Source organism: Megalobrama amblycephala, linkage group LG13 (genome assembly GCF_018812025.1).
Source record: "Megalobrama amblycephala isolate DHTTF-2021 linkage group LG13, ASM1881202v1, whole genome shotgun sequence".
NCBI lineage: Eukaryota > Metazoa > Chordata > Actinopteri > Cypriniformes > Xenocyprididae > Megalobrama > Megalobrama amblycephala.
Window position 1 is genome coordinate 37,477,605 of NC_063056.1, and position 24,315 is coordinate 37,501,919.

Below are 24,315 nucleotides of genomic sequence, written 5' to 3' on the forward strand. Positions count from 1 at the left end.
ATGTAGGCTACTATTGCTCTCTCTATGTGTGCGTTAAAACTCATGAAAGCTCAGAAACACCAGGCTGCCCCAGGTGAAAAAATACTATAGTCATTTATAGTAAATACTATAGTGTTTTAGAACCATACTATAGTAAATTGTAGTATACTGTATATATTATAGTATTTACAACACTTTGTTAATGAATGCTGCAGCATACTGTAATATTAACTATAGTGAACTGATCAACTGTAATAAATACTGTAGTATACTTTAGTTTTTACTACAGTAAACCATAGTGTATTGTAGTATAATATTCCGTATAGATTAAAGAAAACTTAGTACAGTATTAGGTAACGTAATTTGTTTATATTACTATAGTTATGTTACCACAGCCACTATAGAATGACCACAACAAATTAATTCAAGTACTTTACTATAGGATGATTCAAAAACACTTTAGTATTTACTATAAATTACTATAGTATTTTTTCACCTGGGTGAGAAGAGCTCATCTATGAATTTAGGCCATTTGGTCCATAATTGTTTTTTCTTTTACAACGAGGACAATATTGAAAGATTTGACACAACACTTCTCTCAATCAGATCCAGGGTCTCTTTTATAGTGATTCTGTAAAAGATGTCACATTTTAATAAAATTTTAACTCATGTTTTCAAATAAAGTGTGAGCTAAGTTTGACATCAATGAGGTCAAATGGTTGATTCCTGCAAAAAGTGAGAATAATCATAGTTTTACTACAGCAACAATTGTACAGCAACTTATATTTGTAGTTAAAGGGTTAGTTCACCCAAAAATAAAAATAATGTCATTAATTACTCACCCTCATGCTGTTCCACACCCGTAAGACCTTCGTTCATCTTCGGAACACAAATTAAGATATTTTTTGATGAAATCTGATGGCTCAGTGAGGCTAAACATATTTAAATCAGTTCATGTGAGTACAGTGGTTCAGTATTAATATTATAAAGCGACGAGAATATTTTTGTTGTGCCAAAAAAAAAAAAAAAAACCGACTTATATAGTGATGGCCGATTTCAAAACACTGCTTCAGGAAGCATCGGAGCATAAATGATCATAAATTGTTAAAAATTTACTATAGTTACACCATGGGTGTTTTTCATAATGACTTAAACTGGTGTCTGTACGTCTATGATAATGATGATGATTATACTTTCGTTTATGGCGTTTTTAAAGGACTTTTATTTTGAAAGCACGAGTGCGTCAGATGGGTTGTTGTGCTTCCGTGTTTGGTCAGTGTCAGTCACTTGATGATTTCAGTTGCGTTTTGAGGAGAGTTTTTGAGATTTGTACCTCGCCGAAAGGACTTTTTCAAAGATAAAAACACAAACTCAACATTGTTCTGCTGTACAAACCTTCAAATCCTCCACAGAATGGATGAATCCCGAGTGTTTGGGTCGATGTTGGTCTCTCTGCTGGTGTGTGTCGCATTCAGTGCTTCTGCGACGGCAACAACTACAGCTAAACCTACAACTCCTCCACCTGTGCACAAACGTATGTTTTCACCTGCCTGTGTCTTACTTTTTATCCTATATCTCTATTCTGCAGTCTGGAAATGCTTGTAATACAATGTAAATGTACAAATATATTTATATATATTTATTATTATTATAGTTACGTATGCCCTATAATTAATGTATATATTTTACAATATTTTTTATAATTTATGTCATATATTTAATATAAAATATTTACTATTTTTAATGTCAATGGTGTTAGTCATCAACATAAAAATATTTATGAATAACACATAAGTATAAGTTACATATTTTGTGAATGGCAATGAAAAAATTAATATCTTTAAGTACCCCCTTTAAAAAAAAATAAAAAAAAATAAAATAAATATATATATATATATATATATATATATATATATATATATATATATATATATATATATTATTTGTCAGTTTTGTTAGTATTTTATGCCATTTATGATTGGTAATCCAGTATGTGATTTTTATGGAAGCCCATCCACATAAGAAACATAATCATGCTTTGGTGAATCATAGTTATGACATATCATAATTGTAACACAAAAAGTCATAATTGGAAATGGGCCTCCATAGATATTCATATCAGTGGTAGCTTTAATAAAGTTAAGCATAGTTTAGTTATGCTTCATGATCTGTCTGTGAGTTTCCAGATCATCTAGGCAGTTTTTTGGCTAAATTTAGCTTTTTAATTTCAGAGTGAAAGTGTTTTATGTCAGTGTTTTGTCTGATATCGTGATATGTATATATTTTCATTCTCACCCCAGCATGCAACACTATGACTTCCTGTGAGACCTGCCTCACCAATGTTTCGGTAAGATCATATACGGCTCATTTACTTTTTATTAGCCGGGTCATTTGTTTTTCTGCACTACTATCTGAATTTTTAAAAAATTAATACTGTAATTTAGGGAAGTAATTAAATAAATGGTATATCAAGACTAATCTGCTCAGACACTCCAATTTTATTAATTATAACTGGATTATTTACACAAAGACATGGAAATCAGCAGGATGCTCCGAAAGTTACTCATTGCTAAATTAGGGAGACGTTAATTTTCATATTTTAACATTCTTTGAAATGTTTATATTTTTATCAAACTGATTTGTGTCATGAATATTTTAAAGAGACTCAAACCAACTAACACATCAAAACATGCAATTCATCAAATGATTTATTTACTATTTTTGATATATATATATATATATATATATATATATATATATATATATATATATATATATATATATATATATATACACGCACACACACACACATATATATATATAGATGCACTACTCTAATCATGTTTTAACCATTATTTTTTTGTAGTAAAACTGGTAATAAAAATGATAATTAAAACAGTTTTACTATAGTAGCACCATGATTTGATGTCTGTACTATTATGATAGTTATACGATGATTATACTTTCATTTCATCTTTTGAAATGTTGATATTTTCAGAATGATTTGTGTCATTTGATCAGACAGGATGAATGTTTCAGTGAGACACAAACCAACTAACAGCACAAAAATAACACAATTCATTAAATGCATTAATGATAATGTTTGTGCTGCTGTGTTTCCACTAACAGTGTCACTTTCTGAAGAATGATGCCTTTAATAATAATAATTATATTATCTGTTTTTGCCAACAGTGTTTGTGGTGCCAGACCAACAGCAGCTGCACAGATTATCCCGTGTCGTACGTGATTCCGCCGGCGTCGGTGTGTAAACTCTCTCAGGCCCGCTGGGGTGTTTGCTGGGGTGAGTTAGATATTTGTTCACATTATATTATGTAACACATGCTAATAGCTTTAAGATACACAATAGACATGATGATTTCTACTTTACAGCCAGCTGCTGAGATCATGGAAGTAATACTTTCACATTCGTGAAGTGAGATTTGCATTCAGGGCTGAAAGTCCCTCAGTTCAACTTCCTTTAAATGACAGGGGAAAGATAGCAATTGTTTTATAACGTCACGGCACTATTTACCAGTCCTGAGGACATTAAATTAACAGATCTCTAGAATACTTGATTCTGATTGGTCAGTTAGTGGTTAAATAATACTGAATAATGACCTTCATCCAGAGCAACATGGTATAAGTGAGTGCTCATCTGTTTCCTACCACTGGTATTTTAGTGTTATTCATGTACTATTATAATTAAATATTAATACTAAATATTAACAATATTTCTATATTTAAATGCATTTTTATTTCTATTTATTTCTATTATTTATAATTCAGTTTTAGTACTTCAACTTCCACTTATTAAAGTTATTTTTGCAAGGCAACATTTCTAATTTTCATTTAGGTTTCATTTCATTTTAATTATTAGTAATTTTGTTATGTGGTTTTGTCATTATCATTTTTTAACAAAATATTTTTATATTTAAATGTATTCTTATTTTAGTTAATAATTTTAGTACTACAACCTAAATGTATTTAATGTAGTTGCCAAGACAACATTTCTAATTTTTGTTTAGTTTAGGCTTTCCATTTTATATTTTTATTTTATTTTATTTTATTTTATTTTATTTTATTTTATTTTATTTTATTTTATGGCACATGGGAGTGAAAAAAGATATTTCAGTGTTTTTGCATTTCATCGCAAAAGTTTTGCATTCCCTCAGTTAAATATTCTCCCGTTTTTCAGGGGAGTGCAAACTTGCGCAAAGTTTTGCGTTCCCCAAAAAACTTTGTGTTCGCCCGAGAAACTTTGCATTCTTTGCAAAATGTTTGTGTTCTTTGTGAGTGAATGGAAAGTTTCTCAGGGGAATGCAAAAATTTTTTGATCGAACGGAAAGTTTCTCAGGGGATCACAAAACATTTTGCAATTGAACGGAAAGTTTCTCAGGGGAATGCAAAACATTTTTTGATCGAACGGAAAGTTTCTCAGTGGAACACAAAACATTTTGCAATTGAACGGAAAGTTTCTCAGGGGAACGCAAAACTTTTTTTGATCGAACGCAAAGTTTCTCAGGGGAATGCAAAACATTTTGCAAGCAAACGCAACGTTTCTCAGGGGAATGCAAAACATTTTGCAAGCAAACGCAACGTTTCTCAGGGGAACGCAAAACATTTTTTAATCGAACGGAAAGTTTCTCAGGGGAACACAAAACATTTTGCAAGCAAATGCAACGTTTCTCAGGGGAACGCAAAACATTTTTTGATCGAACGGAAAGTTTCTCAGGGGAATGCAAAACATTTTGCAAGCAAACGCAACGTTTCTCAGGGGAACACAAAACATTTTGCAAGCAAACGCAACGTTTCTCAGGGGAACGCAAAACATTTTTTGATCGAACGGAAAGTTTCTCAGGGGAATGCAAAACATTTTGCAAGCAAACGCAACGTTTCTCAGGGGAACGCAAAACATTTTTTAATCGAACGGAAAGTTTCTCAGGGGAACACAAAACATTTTGCAAGCAAACGCAACGTTTCTCAGGGGAATGCAAAACATTTTTTGATCGAACGGAAAGTTTCTCAGGGGAATGCAAAACATTTTGCAAGCAAACGCAACGTTTCTCAGGGGAATGCAAAACATTTTGCAAGCAAACGCAATGTTTCTCAGGGGAACACAAAACATTTTGCAATTGAACGGAAAGTTTCTCAGGGGAACAAAACATTTTTTGATCGAACTGAAAGTTTCTCAGGGAACGCAAAACATTTTTTGATCGAACGGAAAGTTTCTCAGGGGAACACAAAACATTTTTTGATTGAATGGAAAGTTTCTCAGGGGAACACAAAACATTTTTTGATCGAACGGAAAGTTTCTCAGGGGAACACAAAACAATTTTTGATCGAACGGAAAGTTTCTCAGGGGAACAAAACATTTTTTGATCGAACGGAAAGTTTCTCAGGGAACGCAAAACATTTTTTGATCGAACGGAAAGTTTCTCAGGGGAACACAAAACAATTTTTGATTGAACGGAAAGTTTCTCAGGGGAACAAAACATTTTTTGATCGAACTGAAAGTTTCTCAGGGGAACACAAAACATTTTTTGATCGAACGGAAAGTTTCTCAGGGGAACACAAAACATTTTGCAAGCAAACGCAACGTTTCTCAGGGGAATGCAAAAGTTTCTCAGGGGAACGCAAAATTTTTTTTGATCGAACGGAAAGTTTCTCAGGGGAACGCAAAACATTTTTTAATCGAACGCAAAGTTTCTCGGGGGAACACAAAACATTTTGCAAGCGAACGCAAAGTTTCTCAGGGGAACGCGAGAGAACGCAAAAGCATTGACAAATAATTTTTCCTCCCATTTCATATTTTTTTCCTTCACCATGTCCTTTTAGGGGCTCTGTAGTTTTGTATCTCTGCATCCTCTACAAGCATTAATAATAATTAATTTAAACTCAAATCAATATTTACCTGTTCTTTATTAATTTATTTGGTTAATAGTCATGTAATAAGTGTGATAATGTACATTCAGACTGTCATTATCACAAAAAATAAACCCCTTCAGAGTGATAAAATTCCTGATGTTGAGTTTTATTTAGTGACTTTGAACGGCTTAGTTTTCTTAGTTTCTCACTTCTACAATGAAAGTTTCTCTGACTGTCATGTAGCAGCTCTTAAAGTCAGTTTCAGTTTCTTTATCATTCAGGCACACTCTAAACCTTGTGGATCTACAGTGAATAACCTAAAATGTCACTGATAATGTTGAATTGAATGTGAAATCATATTGGATGAGAACAGAATTTCCAGGTCATATTTCATCCCAAAATAAAAAGGAAGAAGTAGTTGTGTAAATTACATCATTTGTGGGTTAACTGTTGCTTTAATTTCTATGTGATGATTCACAGTGCTCATGCTCACATGATAACAATAAAAACAATTGCACAACTCCTTCAATCATGAGAATGTTCCTGTCCCTTGCACTATCAGTAAATGTCCAGCAGGTGTCAGTAGTGACCAACACACTGTGCTCTGTTTGAGCCAGTGTTGATGAACTTCAGTGTTGTGATTTATAGTTGTTTTGTGTTGTTCCAGTGAACTTTGAGGCTCTGATCATCGCTATGGCCGTGGTGTCCGGTGTTCTGCTGCTGGCCATTGCTGTGTGCTGCTGCTGCTGCTGCTGTAAACGCAGACGCTCATCCAGGTGACACAATCTACACAAACAGACTTAACCTACCCACCCTTACCAGATACAGGTTAAACACTCATGAGATGCCCTTATACAGTCAGCCATATCAGCACCAGTGCCTTTTTTCTTTAAATAGTCACATTGACACTATCAGGTTTCACTTCCACTTCAGAGCTGTAATGCGTTCTGTGTTAAAATTTAACCCTGTAAAGCCTGACATATCGAATTTTTTGAAATGGAACAGTTTATTGAACTGTTAGACACAAGACATGCCCAAACTGCGCAAAAATATGCAATTTGGTGCAGATGCTGATATTGATATGGCCAAAAAGATTAAATTCTGATAGCTTGTAATGTAAATCATTGAGACCAGTAATATGTCTTGGTAAGATTATATTTAAATGCTTAGTTTTATGATAAAAGCTCTGTATTTTACACTGTGGTGTGCAAAGCGTATAATGCAATGCAATATAATGATGACTGAGAGATGAACAAAACCTAACAAAGCCTGATGGATCGTAAATTTGAACATGATTTTTCTAATGGATAATCAAGTAAACCTAAGTTTCTTCAGTATTCACATTGAAATATTGCTAACAATATAAAAGTTATTCTTACGTTTAGAATAATATAAGAACTGACATTTTTCCCAAAGAAATGATTTTTAAAGAAGCCAGTATTTGTATTTGACAGGTTTTAAAGGGCATGTCTGTGTGTCAATCATATGATTTCATTTGGCAAGCCGTCCATCTGCTCACCCTCTTCATGTCAATCACACGTCTCATGTGATGCATACGCAGACGTGCATTACTTAAAGAAACAGTGAGCACTTCCTCTATCTCTTATTAACGCTTATTCAGCTCCATCCGCTCTTGATTAAACGTCTGGCATGATTGTGGAATGTAATGCTTTGTGGAATTTAAGACTTAAGACTACAGATCATAGTTTCGTTTTTTGTTCTCTTTCTGAGTAAATGATGTTTTATTGTGGTTTATCATCGAAGGGGAATTCATGTGGCTGGAGTTTCTGTATTTCAGTTTCAGTGATGATGTAAAGGTGTTTGTTTTGAAGCTCCAGTGCTGATTCTCAGCTGAATTACTGTAAATGTCAGATTCTAGTTGTAGTTGTACATGTTCTTGGTCTCGGGAATGATTTTTTCCGGTGGCGATGTTCATACAGCCAGAACTGTTCTGATTTTAAATGCAAGTAGACAACGTTTTATTTAGTAAGACTTGTTTAATAAGATCTTACCCCAAGTCTCAGCTGCTGACATGGCATTAAAATCTCTGCTTCCTACCTAACATTATGCAGCCAAAATGAATCCATGTGCAGTTTTGGTGTTGATAACAGTAAAATACTTGATCACAACATGAATTCACCTCTGTGAATGTGACGTGTATAATAAATGGTTATAATAGTTATAATAAATAAGCTGATAAAATTTCCAGCTTTGTAAACTTGTAATTACAGTAATTCAGACATGACATGAATGTGTTGTGTGTTATTATAGTATTGTTGATATGCTACTATACTATTTAGTAATGTTTTAAATGAGCTTTTATTTTTATGTTTTCAGCTTTGCTTTTAAGTTGAAGTTTTAGTAATTTTATCATGCATTTTTGTCTTTTTCATTAGATTTAAAATGTTTCTATTTAGATTTTATTTTAGTTTAGTTTTAGGAATTTTTGTACATTTTAGATGCAAAGGTGATATTTAGTTTACGTTTTTTGTCTAGTATTTATATTTTATGTAATTTTAGTATTATTTCAATTAACAAAATAATTTAACTCAAGGCGGTGTCGCAGCAATACAATAGTATATTGTTAATATACTATTATAATATTTAGTCATGTTTTGATTTGAATTGGCTTTTATTTTTATGTTTGCTAGTTTGCTTTTAATTTTGTTTTGCTTTGTTTCCCCCAAAAATTTGTTAGTATGTCAACTTAATTTTTTTTTTTCATTTGTTTTTACTCTATAATATTTATTTTAATTAATGAAAATGTTGGGTGCATAAAAACCCTTTACCGTGGTAAGATCACTGTAACACGTGGCCCTCGACTGGCTTATTGCTTTTGAAATGCCGGCATCAGCAGAATGAAACGACACTAATATTCAATAATTGAGACATTTATTTATAACAGTAATTAGAATTAATAATTTGTCTGCCATATAATATTGTTCATAAGTGTAACTTCAGCTCTTATGCTTGTCAAACAACAATAATAACTCTTTGAATTAGTATATAATGTGTTTATTTGCATTTTACAGCAGCTTTAAATCAACCTTTATTTATATAGCGCTTTATGCAATAGAAAAATAGGACAGGAAAATAAAGTTTCAATGATGCAAACAGAATTCTACTATAATTCAGAACTCTACTGTAAAGCAGTTCTAAAAAGACAATAGTCATTATTCAGCTGAAATCAGTTCAGTGTTGATTCATTTTGGTTCAATAAAGTACATCAATTATGAAATGAGATCATTTCGTCTATACAGCAGTTCTGCTGAAAACAGTGATGTCATCGTCCAGCTCAGTTCAGTTCTCATCCAATAGAGTCAGTGCAGTCAAATCAGTAATATTGCTGAAGATTAAGTGTCCCCAACTAAGCAAGCCAGAGGCGACAGTTGCAAGGAGGGCCAGTTCTCCTCTGGCCCATGAACAAACACGGTGTGATTATGATTCAGGCTGCATCACAAGTCAGAATCGGATTGTGGATCGGTAGCATTCAAACTATTTCATCCAGTTCCTTCTGCTTGAAGATCGGATTCATCAGGCTGGTATGGTGATGAAGCTGATCATAGGGTCTGTGCAGAGGAGCTGAAGTGCCGATGGCTGTCGTGTCGACGAGGTCTTCACAGGGGATTGTTCTAGTAGACGCGGTCTCTGCTGACATTCAGGGCTGCGATGAAACCATGTCTAGGTGCAGGTCCACCATCTGATCTGGATACTACCCGGATCCGGCTGACTACGGTAACTTCGGGATATGGATGAGATGGACAGACTAATATTAGAGTAGATGCCATTCTTACGATGTAACAAGTGTAGGAAGTGTTCCCGGTCGGCCTAATTTATGCAGCCTAGCAATCCTTTAATGGATTTGAATGTGTTGTGTATGCCAGGTTAAAGAGATGTGTGTTTCTTTTTTAGTCTAGATTTAAACTTACAGAGAGTGTCTGCTTCCCAATCATGGCTAGGAAGACTGTTCCAGAGTTTGGGTGCTAAATAAGAAAAGGATCTACTGCCTGAGGTTGATTTTGATATTCTAGGTATTATCAACTGGCCAGAATTTTGAGACCGCAATAGATTAGAAACAAAGGACTATAACGTGTTAAGAGCTTGCTCGAGTACTGAGGAGCAAAACCTTTTAGTGCTTTGTAAGTAATCTTTAAAGGACATTTTTTTACAAGATGTAATATAAGTCTAAGGTGTCCCCTGAATGTGTCTGTGAAGTTTCAGCTCAAAATACCCCATAGATTTTTTTTTATTAATTTTTTTAACTGCATATTTTGAGGCATCATTAAATATGCGCCGATTCAGGCTGAGGCCCCTTTAATTGCTTGCGCTCTCCTTATGGTATTTATTTGGATGTTTACATTTGATTCTGAATGAGTTTGAGGCTGTGCTCCGTGGCTAACGGCTAATGCTACACTGTTGGAGAGATTTATAAAGAATGAAGATGTGTTTATGCATTATACAGACTGAAAATAGCGACGGCTCGTCTCTGTGAATAAGAAACGATGGTAACTTTAACCACATTTAACAGTACATTAGCAACATGCTAACGAAACATTTAGAAAGACAATTTACAAATATCACTAAAAATATCATGTTATCATGGATCATGTCAGTTATTATCGCTCCATCTGCCATTTTTAGCTATTGTTCTTGCTTGCTTACCTAGTCTGATGATTTGGTTGTGCACAGATCCAGACGTTAATACTGGCTGCCCTTGTGTAATGCCTTGAACATGAGCTGGCATATGCAAATATTGGGGTCATACATATTAATGATCCCGACTGTTACGTAACAGTCGGTGTTATGTTGAGATTCGCCTGTTCTTCATCTTTTAAACAAATGAGATTTATATAAGGAGGAGGAAACAATGGAGTTTGAGACTCACTGTATGTCTTTTCCATGTACTGAACTCTTGTTATTCAACTATGCCGAGGTAAATTCAATTTTCAATTCGATGACACCTTTAAATGCTCATCCAATCACAAATGAGAATCATAACAATGCATTTCATAAAATATGTTAACATCTGTTCAAGCTGGTCTCGTTGTGATTGTAAAACTGTCTGCAGGTGAATTTGTGATTAAATAAGCTTCATTGGTCAACAACATGTCCAGGTTATATTTCACCCCAACCTATTTATAAGAAACCTATTTGTGATTAGTTTGCATTGCAACATTATTTTCATGACATTTAATTACTATTTTTTGTTTTTTTTTGTGTAATATTTAATGTCAGTCTCTATTAAATTAAATGAAAATTGTGATTTGTGTTGGTTTATTTTCAGTTTCGACCGTGATGATGAGCAGTTCGCCCGGAGAAGAGAAGAGATCAGACAGCGAGCAGATGAGCGGTAAGTAAATCTCACTCCTCAGATCAGGCAGGCACCTGTTGATCTGAAGCGGATTTGGTCACATAATGTATGTGTGGCTCAATCGGTTCATTACGTGTGTTGCGTGTAAATATGTCTGTAAGGTCTTTCAGCAGCTGTGCTGCACTAACAAGGTCACTTCTGTGTCAGACACTCGAGGGGGAGCAGAAATCTCCTTTTGAACTCGAGAGCTCAGATTAACCAAGATCAGATATCTCTGCAGGGTCTCGACAGATTGTGTGTGATGCATCTGATGTACGAATGTGCTTTTGTTTGGTACTTTTTGTACATCACACCAGCAATTTCTCTAGGATGTATCGTGTAGAATGATTATTGCAAACAGTAGCACAGGGAATTCTGGGAGTCTTATAGATTGTTGCGGCATGTTCCTTGAACATATACTGTATGTATTTGGAGTAAATGTGTGCTTTTTGTTGATAACCTACACAGAAAAACGGTTGATTAACAATGGTTAGTGTTTAATTTTTTCAAAATGTATGCATATTTTCAGTGTTAATTTGCACAAATATATGTTGCATTGTGTAAGTAGAATGAGTTGTTTCATGTTGATTTTAAATTGAGGAGAAAAAAAAGTTTGCGGTCAGTAAGATTTTATTTTATTTTATTTTTAAAGAAATTTGAACTTTTATTCAGTCAGGGATGCATTCAATTGATCAAAAGTGACAGTAAAAACATTTATAATTTCAATAAAAATGCTGTTCTTTTAAACTTGAATCCTGAAAAATCACGGGTTTCATTGATAATAGTAAGAAATGTTTCTTGAGCAGCAGATCAGCATATTAGAATGATTTCTGAAGGATCATGTGACACTGAAGACTGGAGTAATGATGCTGAAAATTCAGCTTTGATCACAGGAAAAAATTAGATTTTAAAATATATTCAACTAGAAAACAGTTATTTTACATTGCAATAATATTTCACAATTTTACTGTATTTTGATCAAAGAAAAGCAGCCTTGGTGAGCATGAGAGACTTATTTTAAAAACATTTTAAAAAATCTTACTGACCCCAAACTTTTGAATGGTGTTGTGACTTTGTCTTTTGATAAAGATCCTTTTAGTTTGTATTTGCTGTTGGCCTAAGTATTTGGCATTCCAGTTTAATGTGGAAATCTGATCTGATTGTGTTCTCTGTTGATACACACATGTTAAACAGCAACCGGTGGAGTCATTGTTGTGGTGCTTTGTGCAGGATTGTGGAAGCAGCAACAGATGGCTAACAGCTCCAGTGATTGTTCCACAGATCAGCTGCTCATAAAGCTCCAACTGATTTATACGGCACTTTTGTGCAGATATAAAGCGACCATGGGTTCGTATGGAGACCAGGCTCCGGCTCGGCCCATCTTCTTTATGGAGTGTAGAGAGAATGAATGATGTAGAGGGAGCGAGTGGTGTCGTTCAGTATGTCACACACCCATAAAACACTGCTGCTCATATTTACGATGCCCCACCACGAGCCTGTGAAGGAATGGATGTGTTTAAACAAAGACGTGAACTCGCCGTGAATCATCTACTGCGGCCCATGTGCTGCTCTTTAGGACTTGCCATGTTTTTTTTTAACATTTTCAGTTCTGCAATTTTTGCTGCTGAAGTCAAATCCAGGTTATGAGTTTAATTTGTTTTTCTTGTGCAAACTATTTCAGGTTTTTATATTGGACAGTGGTGACCAACACAGTATCAAAAATAAATTTCAGTTTTGGATTACCTCCTGCATTTCAAGATTTCATGCCCTTGACAGCACAAAACACATTGTATTCAGTACAAGCAATGCTTTACATTGTGTTATTTTGTGCATGGTTACATAACCTGTCCACATTGACAATAGTCTAATTTAAAATCATGGAATCAAAATTGCATCTTTATTTATTTATGGAATATTTATTATAAATGATTTATCCCTGCACATTATTTTTTAAAATTCATGTGCCTTGTAATCTTTAATCAAAATAACTTCCCCTCCCTCTTGCATGACATCTCTTCTCTTATCTGATGATGTGTTTACTGGCATGAGGGCGGGGCAACCTGTCACTCAAATGAGATCAACCAATAGCAAACCACAAGCATCAAATCAATTCCCCATGGAGAAAATCAAGTCCCGCCCTACGTTTGTTTTTGTGTGAGAAGCCGTTTCACTCGGACGTATGTCACAATAATCAAGAAAATACTATTGCAACTTCATTTTATGCTGACTATAACTAGTTTCTACCAAGTCATAGACAAAATACAGTTCAAAATGAGTAAAATGATGCAAATGACAATTAATTTTGTTGGTTTTCACAGAAATTCAGTATTTAACTCGGTAGAAGTTGGAAAAATCTGTATAACCTAGATCAGTCTGTCAAAACCAGTTACTAATCTCTGGTTACTGTCTATTGCAGGAGGGCCGAGAGGAAGACGAAGCATGATGAAATCCGCAAGAAGTATGGTGAGTCACATCAGTCCTGTACTTCTGGTATTCACAGTCTACTCATTATGGATCTTTACTGCATTTTACAAAAATAGTAGAGCCATGAAAACTATGAAATATCACAAATAAAACTATGGGAATACATGTGTGCTGTATAGTGCTGCCTGCTTGTACTTAACTGTCTGCTCCAACACATACAAACTGTAGAAACAAAATTTAGTTTTACAAAGAAATTCATATACTGCTGTTGAAAAGTTTAGGGTCAGTAAGACTTTTTCATTTATTTGAAAGAAGTCTCTTCTGCTCACCAAGGCTGCAATTATTTGATCAAAAATACAGTAATAGTGTGAAATATTACAATTTGAAACTGTTTTCTATATTAATATATTTTAAAATGTAATTCCAAGCTGAATTTTCAGCATCATTACTCCAGTCTTCAGTGTCACATGATCCTTCATAAATCATTCTAATATGCTGATTTGCTGCTCAAGAAACATTTCTAATTATCAGTGTTGAAAACAGTTGTGCTACTTCGTATTTTTGTGGAAACCACATGATTCATTGTTTCTTTTAGGATTCTTTGATGAATTGAAAGTTCAAAAGAACAGCATTTATTTAAAATCGAAAATCTTAACTGTCATGTTTGATCAATTTAATGCTTCCTTGCTGAATAAAAGTATTAATTTTAATACTTTACTGACCCCAAAATTTTGAACGCTAGTCTATGTATATCCACAGTTTACATTTATCAAGTAGAAGCCTTTAGTGCCAAAGGTTTTTAAGATCATGAAAAACAAATTCAGTGAGTTTGTCCAAACTTCTGTCTGGTCATATAGTCGTACAGACACACTTTACTGCAGGCGGTCAGCAGAGGCCGTGGCTTGTGTGTTTGTTCACACACTAATGCATTCGGGCCGTTGATGTGGAAGAATTTACTTCAGATAATTGCACCAATAATTGTGGGTGAGATTCAGATTGATCTGCTGCACTGACGCAACTAGAAAGTGCTCAATTCTGAAACAACTTCTTAGTGTTGTTATTGGGTTAACATAGCTAATGCATCTTCAGCTGTTAATTCTTGGCGTAATGTCGTATTATATGGAGTTGTTTTCACACAGGTCATCATGTCAGCTCTGGTCGTCTTTATTGATCTGATTCATTGTGTGGGTCTCAGTAATGCTTGATTCAGCAGATGCCGTTTTTCAAACGATTGACTCGTGATCAATGTTTATGTGGCTGAATGTAATGCAGCGCCTCAGCAGAGGTTATTGTAATGCTAAAAGTGACTGATTGCCAAATAGCAGTAGGATAGTGGTACTAATTACTCTGTATAAAACATAATTATTTTACTCATTACTTATGAATTAGGTATTTGGTGAATTAAAGGGATAGTTCACCCAAAAACGAAAATTATCCCATGATTTACTCACCCTCAAGCCAGAGTAAAGTAACCTCTGACCCGACGCATGACGTAACGCAGAAGTGCAGAGTATAGAGCAAAACAAAACACAAATGATAAGTCTAAAACAAGCAATTTTAAAGAGAAATGTCAGAGGATTTCTATAGAAGAGAAGAGGAGCTTGAGTTTGTTGCCAAGCCGTATTTGTTTGAACCGCGAGAGGCGTCTAAGCTTACGATACTCCTACATCCTGCGTCATACGTCGCGTCAGGGTTTCTCATTTGGCAAGTCGACTTGCGCAGTATAGAACCTAAGAGGCGACACTTCAATACTTTTTTGCCAACAGCCACTAGATGGCGCTCCGGTAGCGCGGCCGCCATTATGGGGTGAAAATACTAACTGGACCATAGAATCCTTAACATCTTACACACCCAAAATCAGCAAATTTCACTGCCAAATCAGAAGCGCAATAGAACAGTTTTCTAAATTAAGTTACCAGTAAATTGTATGGCTCCTACAGTAAATGTTGTATTGTCTTATATATGTTTTATTACCAGTTCAATCCAACCATTCAACCATCTGTGGTAACGTAGTTAGCCTACATTATTGAGTATTTCCATTTTATGCAACTTTACACATTTATTAATAGTAAATTAATAATTAATAAATTTCAAATCATCATGTTTGCAGTGAACAATATATTTCAGACCTAGTGGAGTAATAGTAATAATATCTAGGTCTGAATTGAAATAGCTATATTTTACGTTTTAATGGATCACGCTACAAACATAATGATCTTATAATACATGATGCATTGCTGTGTCCGTTATCACATAATTCCCACTTTTGCTTTAACAGACATTAGACAACACTGCAAAATCAAGCTGTTATATTCATATGGTCCAACATTCCCAATTTTTCTGATGCATGTCCTTAATTTAATTTCATATGTTGGTAATTATTCAGTGTTTATAAGCCTTTTAACCAAAACTGACATGGGTTTTTAGAGAGCAAAGGTTTTGTGGAGAAAAAAAAGTGGAAGAAATAAACAAAGTCTGTATAATAAACCATTAAAAAATGAAGTGATCACTAGTCTAGTGTTTGTATGTTATTCTGTGTTGTCATCATCCAGGTTTTCGGCTAATTTCAGCTTTAATGTACATTTTTTTTTATTTTAACAAAGCAGCTGATATTCCCATTGAAATCTATTGGACTGCCGCGTGGTTTTCACCCCAAAATGGCGGAAACGCAGAGCTGCTGCTGGGCGCTGGTGTTTCAATGGAACGTTCTATTGACTGTCGCTTCTTGTTAGTGTATATTCTTTGGCGTATGGTTGGCTGGTGGAAGCTAGTTATTTTACTTTAGAAATATGTATATCTCATCTTACAAAAACCCATTGCTTCGCTTCAGAAGGCCTTTATTAACCCCCTGGAGCTGTATGGATTATATTTATGATGGATGGATGCATTTATTTTGGACTTCAAAATACACCCCCATTTACTACCATTATAAAGTTTGGAAGAGCCAGGATATTTTTTAGGTATTTCTCTGATTGTGTTTGTCTGAAGGAAGACAGTCATATACACCTAGAATGGCTTGAGGGTGAATAAACCATGGGATAATTTTCATTTTTGGGTGAACTAACCCCTGTCCTTCCAGTTCGTTATTTAAGATCAATTATCTGTGCAACGCAGAAAATGGCACATGCATATTACATCAGATTGTGTTTACTGAAAGAGTTCTAAATTAAATTGCTCAGAAAATGCTAAAAATGTATCTAGTCTTAAGGCAAGACACTACAGGCAAAAATTTGCACAGGTCACTTATTTTGCTTCCATAACATTCTTCTTTCAGACTAGTGGAAAGAAACGACCCAAATGCACTTTAAGTGTTTATTTTATTGCACTTGATCTATTTGCATCTGTAGATTTCAATGACAATACCTATCTTTAAAGGCAATGAGTTTTTTACCTGCACCGAGTCAGAAATCTCCACTTCAGCAGCTTTACACCAAACTTTACAGTTTTATTCCTATCTATATTCTGAGGGTTTGTTCATACATCATTCGCTTGATTTATATAACATTTTATTCCTAAAAACATGGTGAAAATGTATTTGTTTTTTGGCTGTTGACAGTATTTTCTGATTTATGAAGTGATAAAAAGAGATATCCAAAAGCCCCTCTAAGAACCTTTAACAACAACAAAATCAAACATGAATTTTGAACCAGACTTTATTCAATGTTTAGATTTCGGTTGTGGAAATTAGTGCATATAATGACTAATTTGTGCACTAAAGCATACCATTTAAAAAAAAACTTATACCGTAATCCAAACCAATGGTGAAAGTATGGTGATATCTATTAATGACATTTTTTACCCTATTCACCTATAGTGTCTTGCCTTATAAAGTTTAAAAGTGCAGAAGCAAAAAATTCCATGAGGATTTGAGAAGAGAAATGCATTTCTCCAGAACTTCTTCTTTTGTTTTCCACCTTTTTGGTTCCTAATAAAAACCTAGCTGGCCGGTTGACTCATGCTTGATTAACTCTGTACTAATTAGCACTGGTGGAGAGCCGAGAAGAGCTGTAATTTATGTGGTGGCAAAGCCCCGGGTCCCATCCCAGCGCTGCAGAGGAAAGAGGTGAAATGTAAATGTATTTGGCACCTCCAATCGCAGCTCCTGCAGTGCCTGAGAGCGAGAGAAACCGAGGACGGGGTCACTAGATCCGCAGCGTTCAGAGCGAGACGGAGGGCAGGAGGATGAAATACGCACGACCTTGAGAGAAGCTGAAGGAAGCTGGAAAAAAGATGAAAATGACCTGAATAAGAGGAAACGGCAGAGTGCTTTTCTTTCAGAAGAAATCATGTAAAACTACATGGGGGAAAAAAATACTATTCCATTTCACAATGCCCCAGTTATGCTTTCTCTGGGTGTGTAATATAGCTGTGAATGTGAAAGGTCTTCTAAGTTTCAAAGCTTAATAAATGGAGTTATTCTCTCCCAGATGAAAGAACCGATTTTGAACGGATACTGAGTCATCATTAATTCCAGTCTTATTTCCTGCTCAAAAATTTGCATAATGCCAATGTCTTCATTGACTGCCCACAGCCTTCAAACACTGTAGTTGTAACTGAGGACTGGAAGAGTTTGGTTTGTGTTGTCGACATGTCGAGAAGACGCTACGAAAGCAAATCCACCTTGTATGCACTTCCAAAGGATGAGATTGATATGGTAAAACCGACACCATCTTTACTGTTTGTATCACTGCGTATCAAGTCCTGAGGAAGACCCAGAGCTGAAGTCCATATATGGTAATGGGCGTTTCCTTTCCGACACACACTGTAAGCGGTAGACCAATCATATCAGACATAATCAGAGCAGAGTAGGCTCTCAGAAAACCGTTTCAGACACTGAGAAAAGAGGTGATGATGCAATGTATATTATGAGAAAATGAAAGTGTTTTTGACTTTGGATGCATGTAAACCTATTGTAGGAGACTTTTTAATATAGCATAATGGGGCATTTTCAAAGCGAGGTCCAAATGGCAACAAACAGCCTGCAGATGCATTCGTGTGACTGCAGTGCGTCTGTTTGACATTCTCATTGAGTTGGTGAAGATGGTGTTCAAAGTAAAGAGAAGATCAAAGGATGTGAACGCGCTCGGAGAGCTCATGACCGGATCCTCTCCTCGTTCCCCCTCCGACCGCTGGAGCTTCGGCGTGTTCTCGCTGCACCACCGGCTCCTCATCTGCACGCGCTCAAGCGCGGTCAATAACGTGCTGAATAGCTGCCGAGCGGTTAGATGTGACCGGATCACGTCCAGTGTTGTGCTTTCCGAAGCTTCTGTCTTGGATTTTATAAAGCAGTTTGTAGAAGATTTATGTCTCATGATTTTATTCAAGGTTTCATATTCTATAACTGTGCAGCAGTTTTCTGTTAACACTTTACAATAATGTTTCATTTGTTAACATTAGTTAATGTATTAACTAACATGAACTAACAGAGAGAAACATAGTTTTATATAACATTTTTCAATTTTAGTTAATAAAAATACAATTTTTCATGTACTATAATAACTACTGTTAACAAATACAACTTTCAATTTTAAAAATGTATTAGTAAATGCTGAAAAATTAACATTTAACTTAGATTAATAAATCAGTAAGGGCGATCATTAATTTTGAGTCTTCTGAATATTAGAGTTTGTCTGCATTGTGTCAAGGTTACATTTCATCTTTATGCATAATGTAATTTTATATTTATTTCTTTTGATTTTGTTGGCCGTTTTTGTGAGATTCACCCAATGAATCAAACTTTGATTGCAGAAATTGAATATTGCCTGAGACTTTGATCTCAGAAACTGTTTCCAGACCCTGCTGCAAACTAAAAATCATTTTTGCAGACTTTGCTTATTCAGTACAAAGTAAAAGTCATTGATGTCACTGTCTGAGTGTGTGGTGATGCTGCTCTATTATGACTGATGGTTTCTGGGCCGCGTCCTCATTGGCTCTGCTGTGTGCTTGTGTGTCCTGTGGTGAAGCGTACTGGCTGTGTGTATGTGTGTGTTTGTGTGTGTGTGTGTATGGACGACATGACAGCATGATGGATGTAGGCCTCCTTTGTGTTTCTCCTGCTCTCAGCAGTCTGTACGTCAGGGAACGGGTGTCTCTGACCCTGCTGCTCTCACACATGGACACACACTAGCGTCTGCCCTCGAAAGGACGTTCGGTGTGAGATTCTGCCCGTGTATCACACTCTTAATGCAACTACACAGCAACATGGTCCAAAACAAACACTTACCGAATGCCAAATGAGAGTAGAAATTGAATTTGGCCAGTTATCTTGTAACTTTTGTTTGTTTGTTTGTTTTAAGGCAAGAGACTACAGGTGAAACCAGTTTTTTCATACACTTTTGAGATTTTATGCTATTTTGCTTACATAACATGTTTGCCTTCAGGCTAGTGGAAAGAAAATATGCTATATAGTCATTTAAGTGTATTTTATTGCACTTTACCTATTTGCATTAGTATATTTCAGTGACAATACATGTCTTTAAAGGTGGTGAGTTTTTTTCTCCTGCACTGAGTCAGAAATCTATGGAAGCTTTTTTATTTAGTTTCTGCCACAAAAAAAAAAAAAAGGTAATTGCGACTTTATCTCTCAATTCTGACTTTTTTTATCTCAGATGCGAGATATAAACTTGCAATTGTGAGTTATAAAGTCCAATTCCGAGGAAATTTCTCAGACTTTTTTTTCAGAATTGCGAGGTTATATCTGACTTTAACTCGCAATTGCGACTTTATATCACACAATTCTGACTTTATATCTTACAATTACAAGTTTACATCATGCAATTGTGAGAAAAAAAGTCAGAATTGTGAGAGAAAAAGTTGCAATTGTACTTTTTTTTTTTTTTTTTTTTTTTTATTCATTGGCAGAAAAAAGCTTCCATAGAAATCTCCATTTCAGCAGCTTTACATACACTCAACTTTACTGTTTTATTCATATCTATATTCTCAAGGGTTTTATAGAGGGGTTTCTTCATATATCATTCACCTGATTTATATAACATTTTATACTTATTTTTTTTTTTTTTAAATATGGTACAGTATTTTCTGATTTATGGAGTGATAAAAAGATTAAAAACTCTAATATGTCAACAAAAAAAAAATAATCTGGCTTTATTATAAATTTCTATTCTAGAAATGTATGCAAATAATTAGATAATGCATCATTTGCATAAATAAACATACCATTTCATTACGAACCAAATGTACTGTGATTAATTGACTGAGAAAAGTATGGTGATGTCTGTTCGTTACACAACTAGTGTCTTCTCTTAAAACAAATTTTAAGATGAAAGTGACTCTATTATGTGATTTAAATTAAATGCGTGCAAACTGTATTCTTATTTTTTAAATAAAAATGTTGAATACTGTTTCATGGCTGGTAAGAAACATTTCTGGCCGCTTTGGGCCCTGTATGTCACGTGTCAGAGGTGAGCGTCACCCGTGTCAGATCCGCTGCTCATGTGCGAATCGACTCAAGGTTACGGATGAGCTGCGGTCATCTGCTTAAAACGCATCACGTCCTCCGAAAACCTGCTGCACCTCCTAACCATCAGGGAGGTGAAAGTGGCTTTTCCTCACCCATCTGTGCTTGTGCAAACAAACTCAGAGCAATGTGTGCAAGTAGAATAGATCACTGTGAAATTTATTTCTGCTGCTTCTACAAAAAATTGGCACCGGGAACTTATGACAGCTTCAGTCCCCTGGAGCAACAATGGGTTAAAAGAAAAGTTCACTCAAAATAAAAACACAACTGACAGAGAATATGACATGGTTATGAATAAGAACTGGTTCTTGATTCCCACATGTGATCGTTTTGCTTAATGCTCCTCTATTGCAAGTCACTTCGGGTAAAATTATCTGCTAAATGCATGAATGTAATTGTTAATATCTCTTGTTTTTCTTTCTAGGTCTCATCCCGGACTCCGACCACCCATACAGCAAGTTCGAGAACGAGTAAAACCAAGGGATTGGACGTCCAGCAGCAGCAGCAACACAGGAATCGCTTCATCCGATGCTTTGCTTTGCTCTTTTGAGACACGTCAAATCACTTTAGGTTAGATGAAGCTGGATAGCTGCCGAAACTGAGATTAACCTTGTCAACCCTTCCATTGGTTAGTTATTTCACTCTATCTGCTCTGATTTGACACCTGCTGAATTCGAAATCACATACTCGTATACTACTCTTACTACTTTTACCATGTCTTTCTATGGCAGAAATAGTAAGAGTAGTATACTAGTATGCGGTTCTGAATTCAGCAGCTGTTTCTTTTTTCATTATTACTATAAACATGACAAAATCACATTTTAATTGCTTTAGAAGCAACTGATGGAAATGGCCAAAATGGAGTGAAATTATTTTGTTTCTTTGTTTTCTTATAGAGAGTTTAAGGACAAGTTCACCAAAAATAGAAAAACTGTCATGATTTACTCACACTTGCGTCATCCAAACCTGTATCTCTTTGATGCTCAATTTACAAGAATCTTCATGCAGCTCTTTTCTGCAAAACAAAATGATAAGAATGATAAGAAGGACAATAAATATGCTATAAAGTTAGTCCAAATGATGTATATGCTATTTTTATATTGCTGCTGAATTCGGAACAGCATACTAGCATACTACTCTTACTATTTCTGTCATAGAAAAACATGGTAAACGTAATGAGTAGTATACTAGTATGCAGTTCCAAATTCAGCGCGAGTCTTCTGAAGTCATATGATATTTGCTGTGCAGAAGTTTTATTCACTGAAAATTCACTGAAGGTCATTTGTCTTTCCACATATTCAAACTTAAGAGCCTTACTGGTGGAAAAGATAAGTGAACTTAAATTTCAGTCTTTTGTTTTGCACAAAGAATCAAATTAATTTAGAAGACTTAAAATATAGTGCATACGTCATATATATATATATATACTGTTATGATGCTTTCGTTTGGTCACTATGATCTATTCTGCATGGCAGTAAATAATGACAGAGTTTTCATTTTTCACTATTCCACTTCTTGATTCAGTTGTGATCAATCAGGAAGCGTCTTTTTAAATCACTCTGTGAATGACTTAGTTTGTATTTATACTGTGTGTTCTTATTAAAACATGTTCTAATAAAAACAAGTTTCTTCTTTTAAAGGGGTCCTTGATTATGATTTCACTTTTTTAACTTTAGTTAGTGTGTAATGTTGCTGTTTGAGCATAAACGACATCGGCAAAGTTACAACGCTCAAAGTTCAATGCAAAGGGAGATATTTTCTATTACAGAAATTGCTTTTTAAGGACTACAACAAACGGCTGGTAGGGACTACAACAAAAACTCTGATTTGAACAATGTAAGGCTGAACACCGTTACTGACAATCCTCATTTTGGCTGCGTGAGATCCTCCAGCTTTGTTGTTGTTGAGCTGTTAAAGCTCCGCCCTCTTCTGGAAAGCGGGGCGGGAGCTGCAGCTCATTTGCATTTAAAGGGACACACACAAAAACGGCGTGTTTTTGCTCAGACCCAAATAGGGGCAAATTTAACAAGCTATAATAAATGATCTGTGGGGTATTTTGAGCTGAAACTTCACAGACACATTCTGGAGACAGCAGAGACTTATATTACATCTTGTAAAAGGGGCATTATGGGTCACCTTTAAAGAAATACTAGTGCTTGTTTGGTTTAAATCATGGAATCTGTGTGGACTGACGATTAGTTTGAGTTAAGTGAAATTTGCATCGCATCTGGCGATGTTCCCTTTCACTGCCTGGAGGAAGTAGTTTCATGTCCTACTCGTTCCATCAGTCAGAACGGCTGCTGCTCTCCATACTAAACCATGAGCTCCAACATAAATGGACGTTAGAAGATGATTCTTTTTCACTATGTTTAATAACTCAATTCATTTAAACTCTGAGCAGAAAATCGTTCTTCTCCAGGCAATTTTATTTCATGCCACCTGTTCTACAGTGCAGCGTTAACAATCGACAAGCACATTAGTTATGCAGTTCATTCTGTGCCGTAATTAGAATAACAGGGAAATTTGTGCCCGCTACATTCATTAGATTGCAAAGGAACAAAATCCAGCAGGGAAATGCAAATGTTTAGGCAGACTCTGCAAAGCTCATCCTTGGGAATTTGCTGTGTAGATCTCGCTCGTCAGCTGCATTTTAAAGATGCTGAACAGAACGAGTCGAGCGCTGCAGTTGCATGAAAGATTTAAGTGAACATGAAATCAACACTGACCCTATTTACTTTCTTAAAATGTTCCTGCATAATTCATCAGTGCACGTTATTCCAAGGAAAATGATGCTGGAGAATGCTGACTTTTCAACCACATGTGATGTAGAGACACTTTAAACAATCCAATCACTTCCTCGTGGATGAAGGCTAGTTTTACTCGCAAATACGTCAGATTGAAGAAGTAAAAATGGTTGTGAACTGTGTTTGACTAACAGGTTTGTGATGAGTTCATCAGAATCTCGTTGTGCAGCAGAAATCAGCAAGACAAGGCGTGTGATTGCTTTGACGGTGAACTTGATTAAGGAATGTTTATATTAGACACGACTGTCCTGTAGAATCTCAACCTCCCACATTCTCACTGCATTTCCATTCGGATCAGAGAGAGACTTTCTCTAATCCTATAGTTATAACAGACACAATCAGTGACACATTCAGCCATGCACTGCTCATATTTCACTTTAAAATCAAAAGTTTTATGTGGAATAATGAAATTGAAG

General features: G+C 35.4%; 1 protein-coding gene across 1 annotated transcript; it reads left to right on the top strand.

The window, feature by feature from the left end:
- The first annotated feature begins 1,213 nt into the window (after positions 1-1,213).
- LOC125243415 (pituitary tumor-transforming gene 1 protein-interacting protein) lies at positions 1,214-22,734 on the top strand. Its single transcript, XM_048153059.1, has 7 exons — positions 1,214-1,513; positions 2,280-2,326; positions 3,172-3,280; positions 6,512-6,620; positions 11,129-11,194; positions 13,611-13,657; positions 21,520-22,734. Exons 1-7 carry the CDS (start codon positions 1,393-1,395, stop codon positions 21,567-21,569), a joined length of 549 nt encoding a protein of 182 aa, XP_048009016.1. The 5' UTR covers positions 1,214-1,392; the 3' UTR covers positions 21,570-22,734.
- Positions 22,735-24,315: the final 1,581 nt, after the last annotated feature.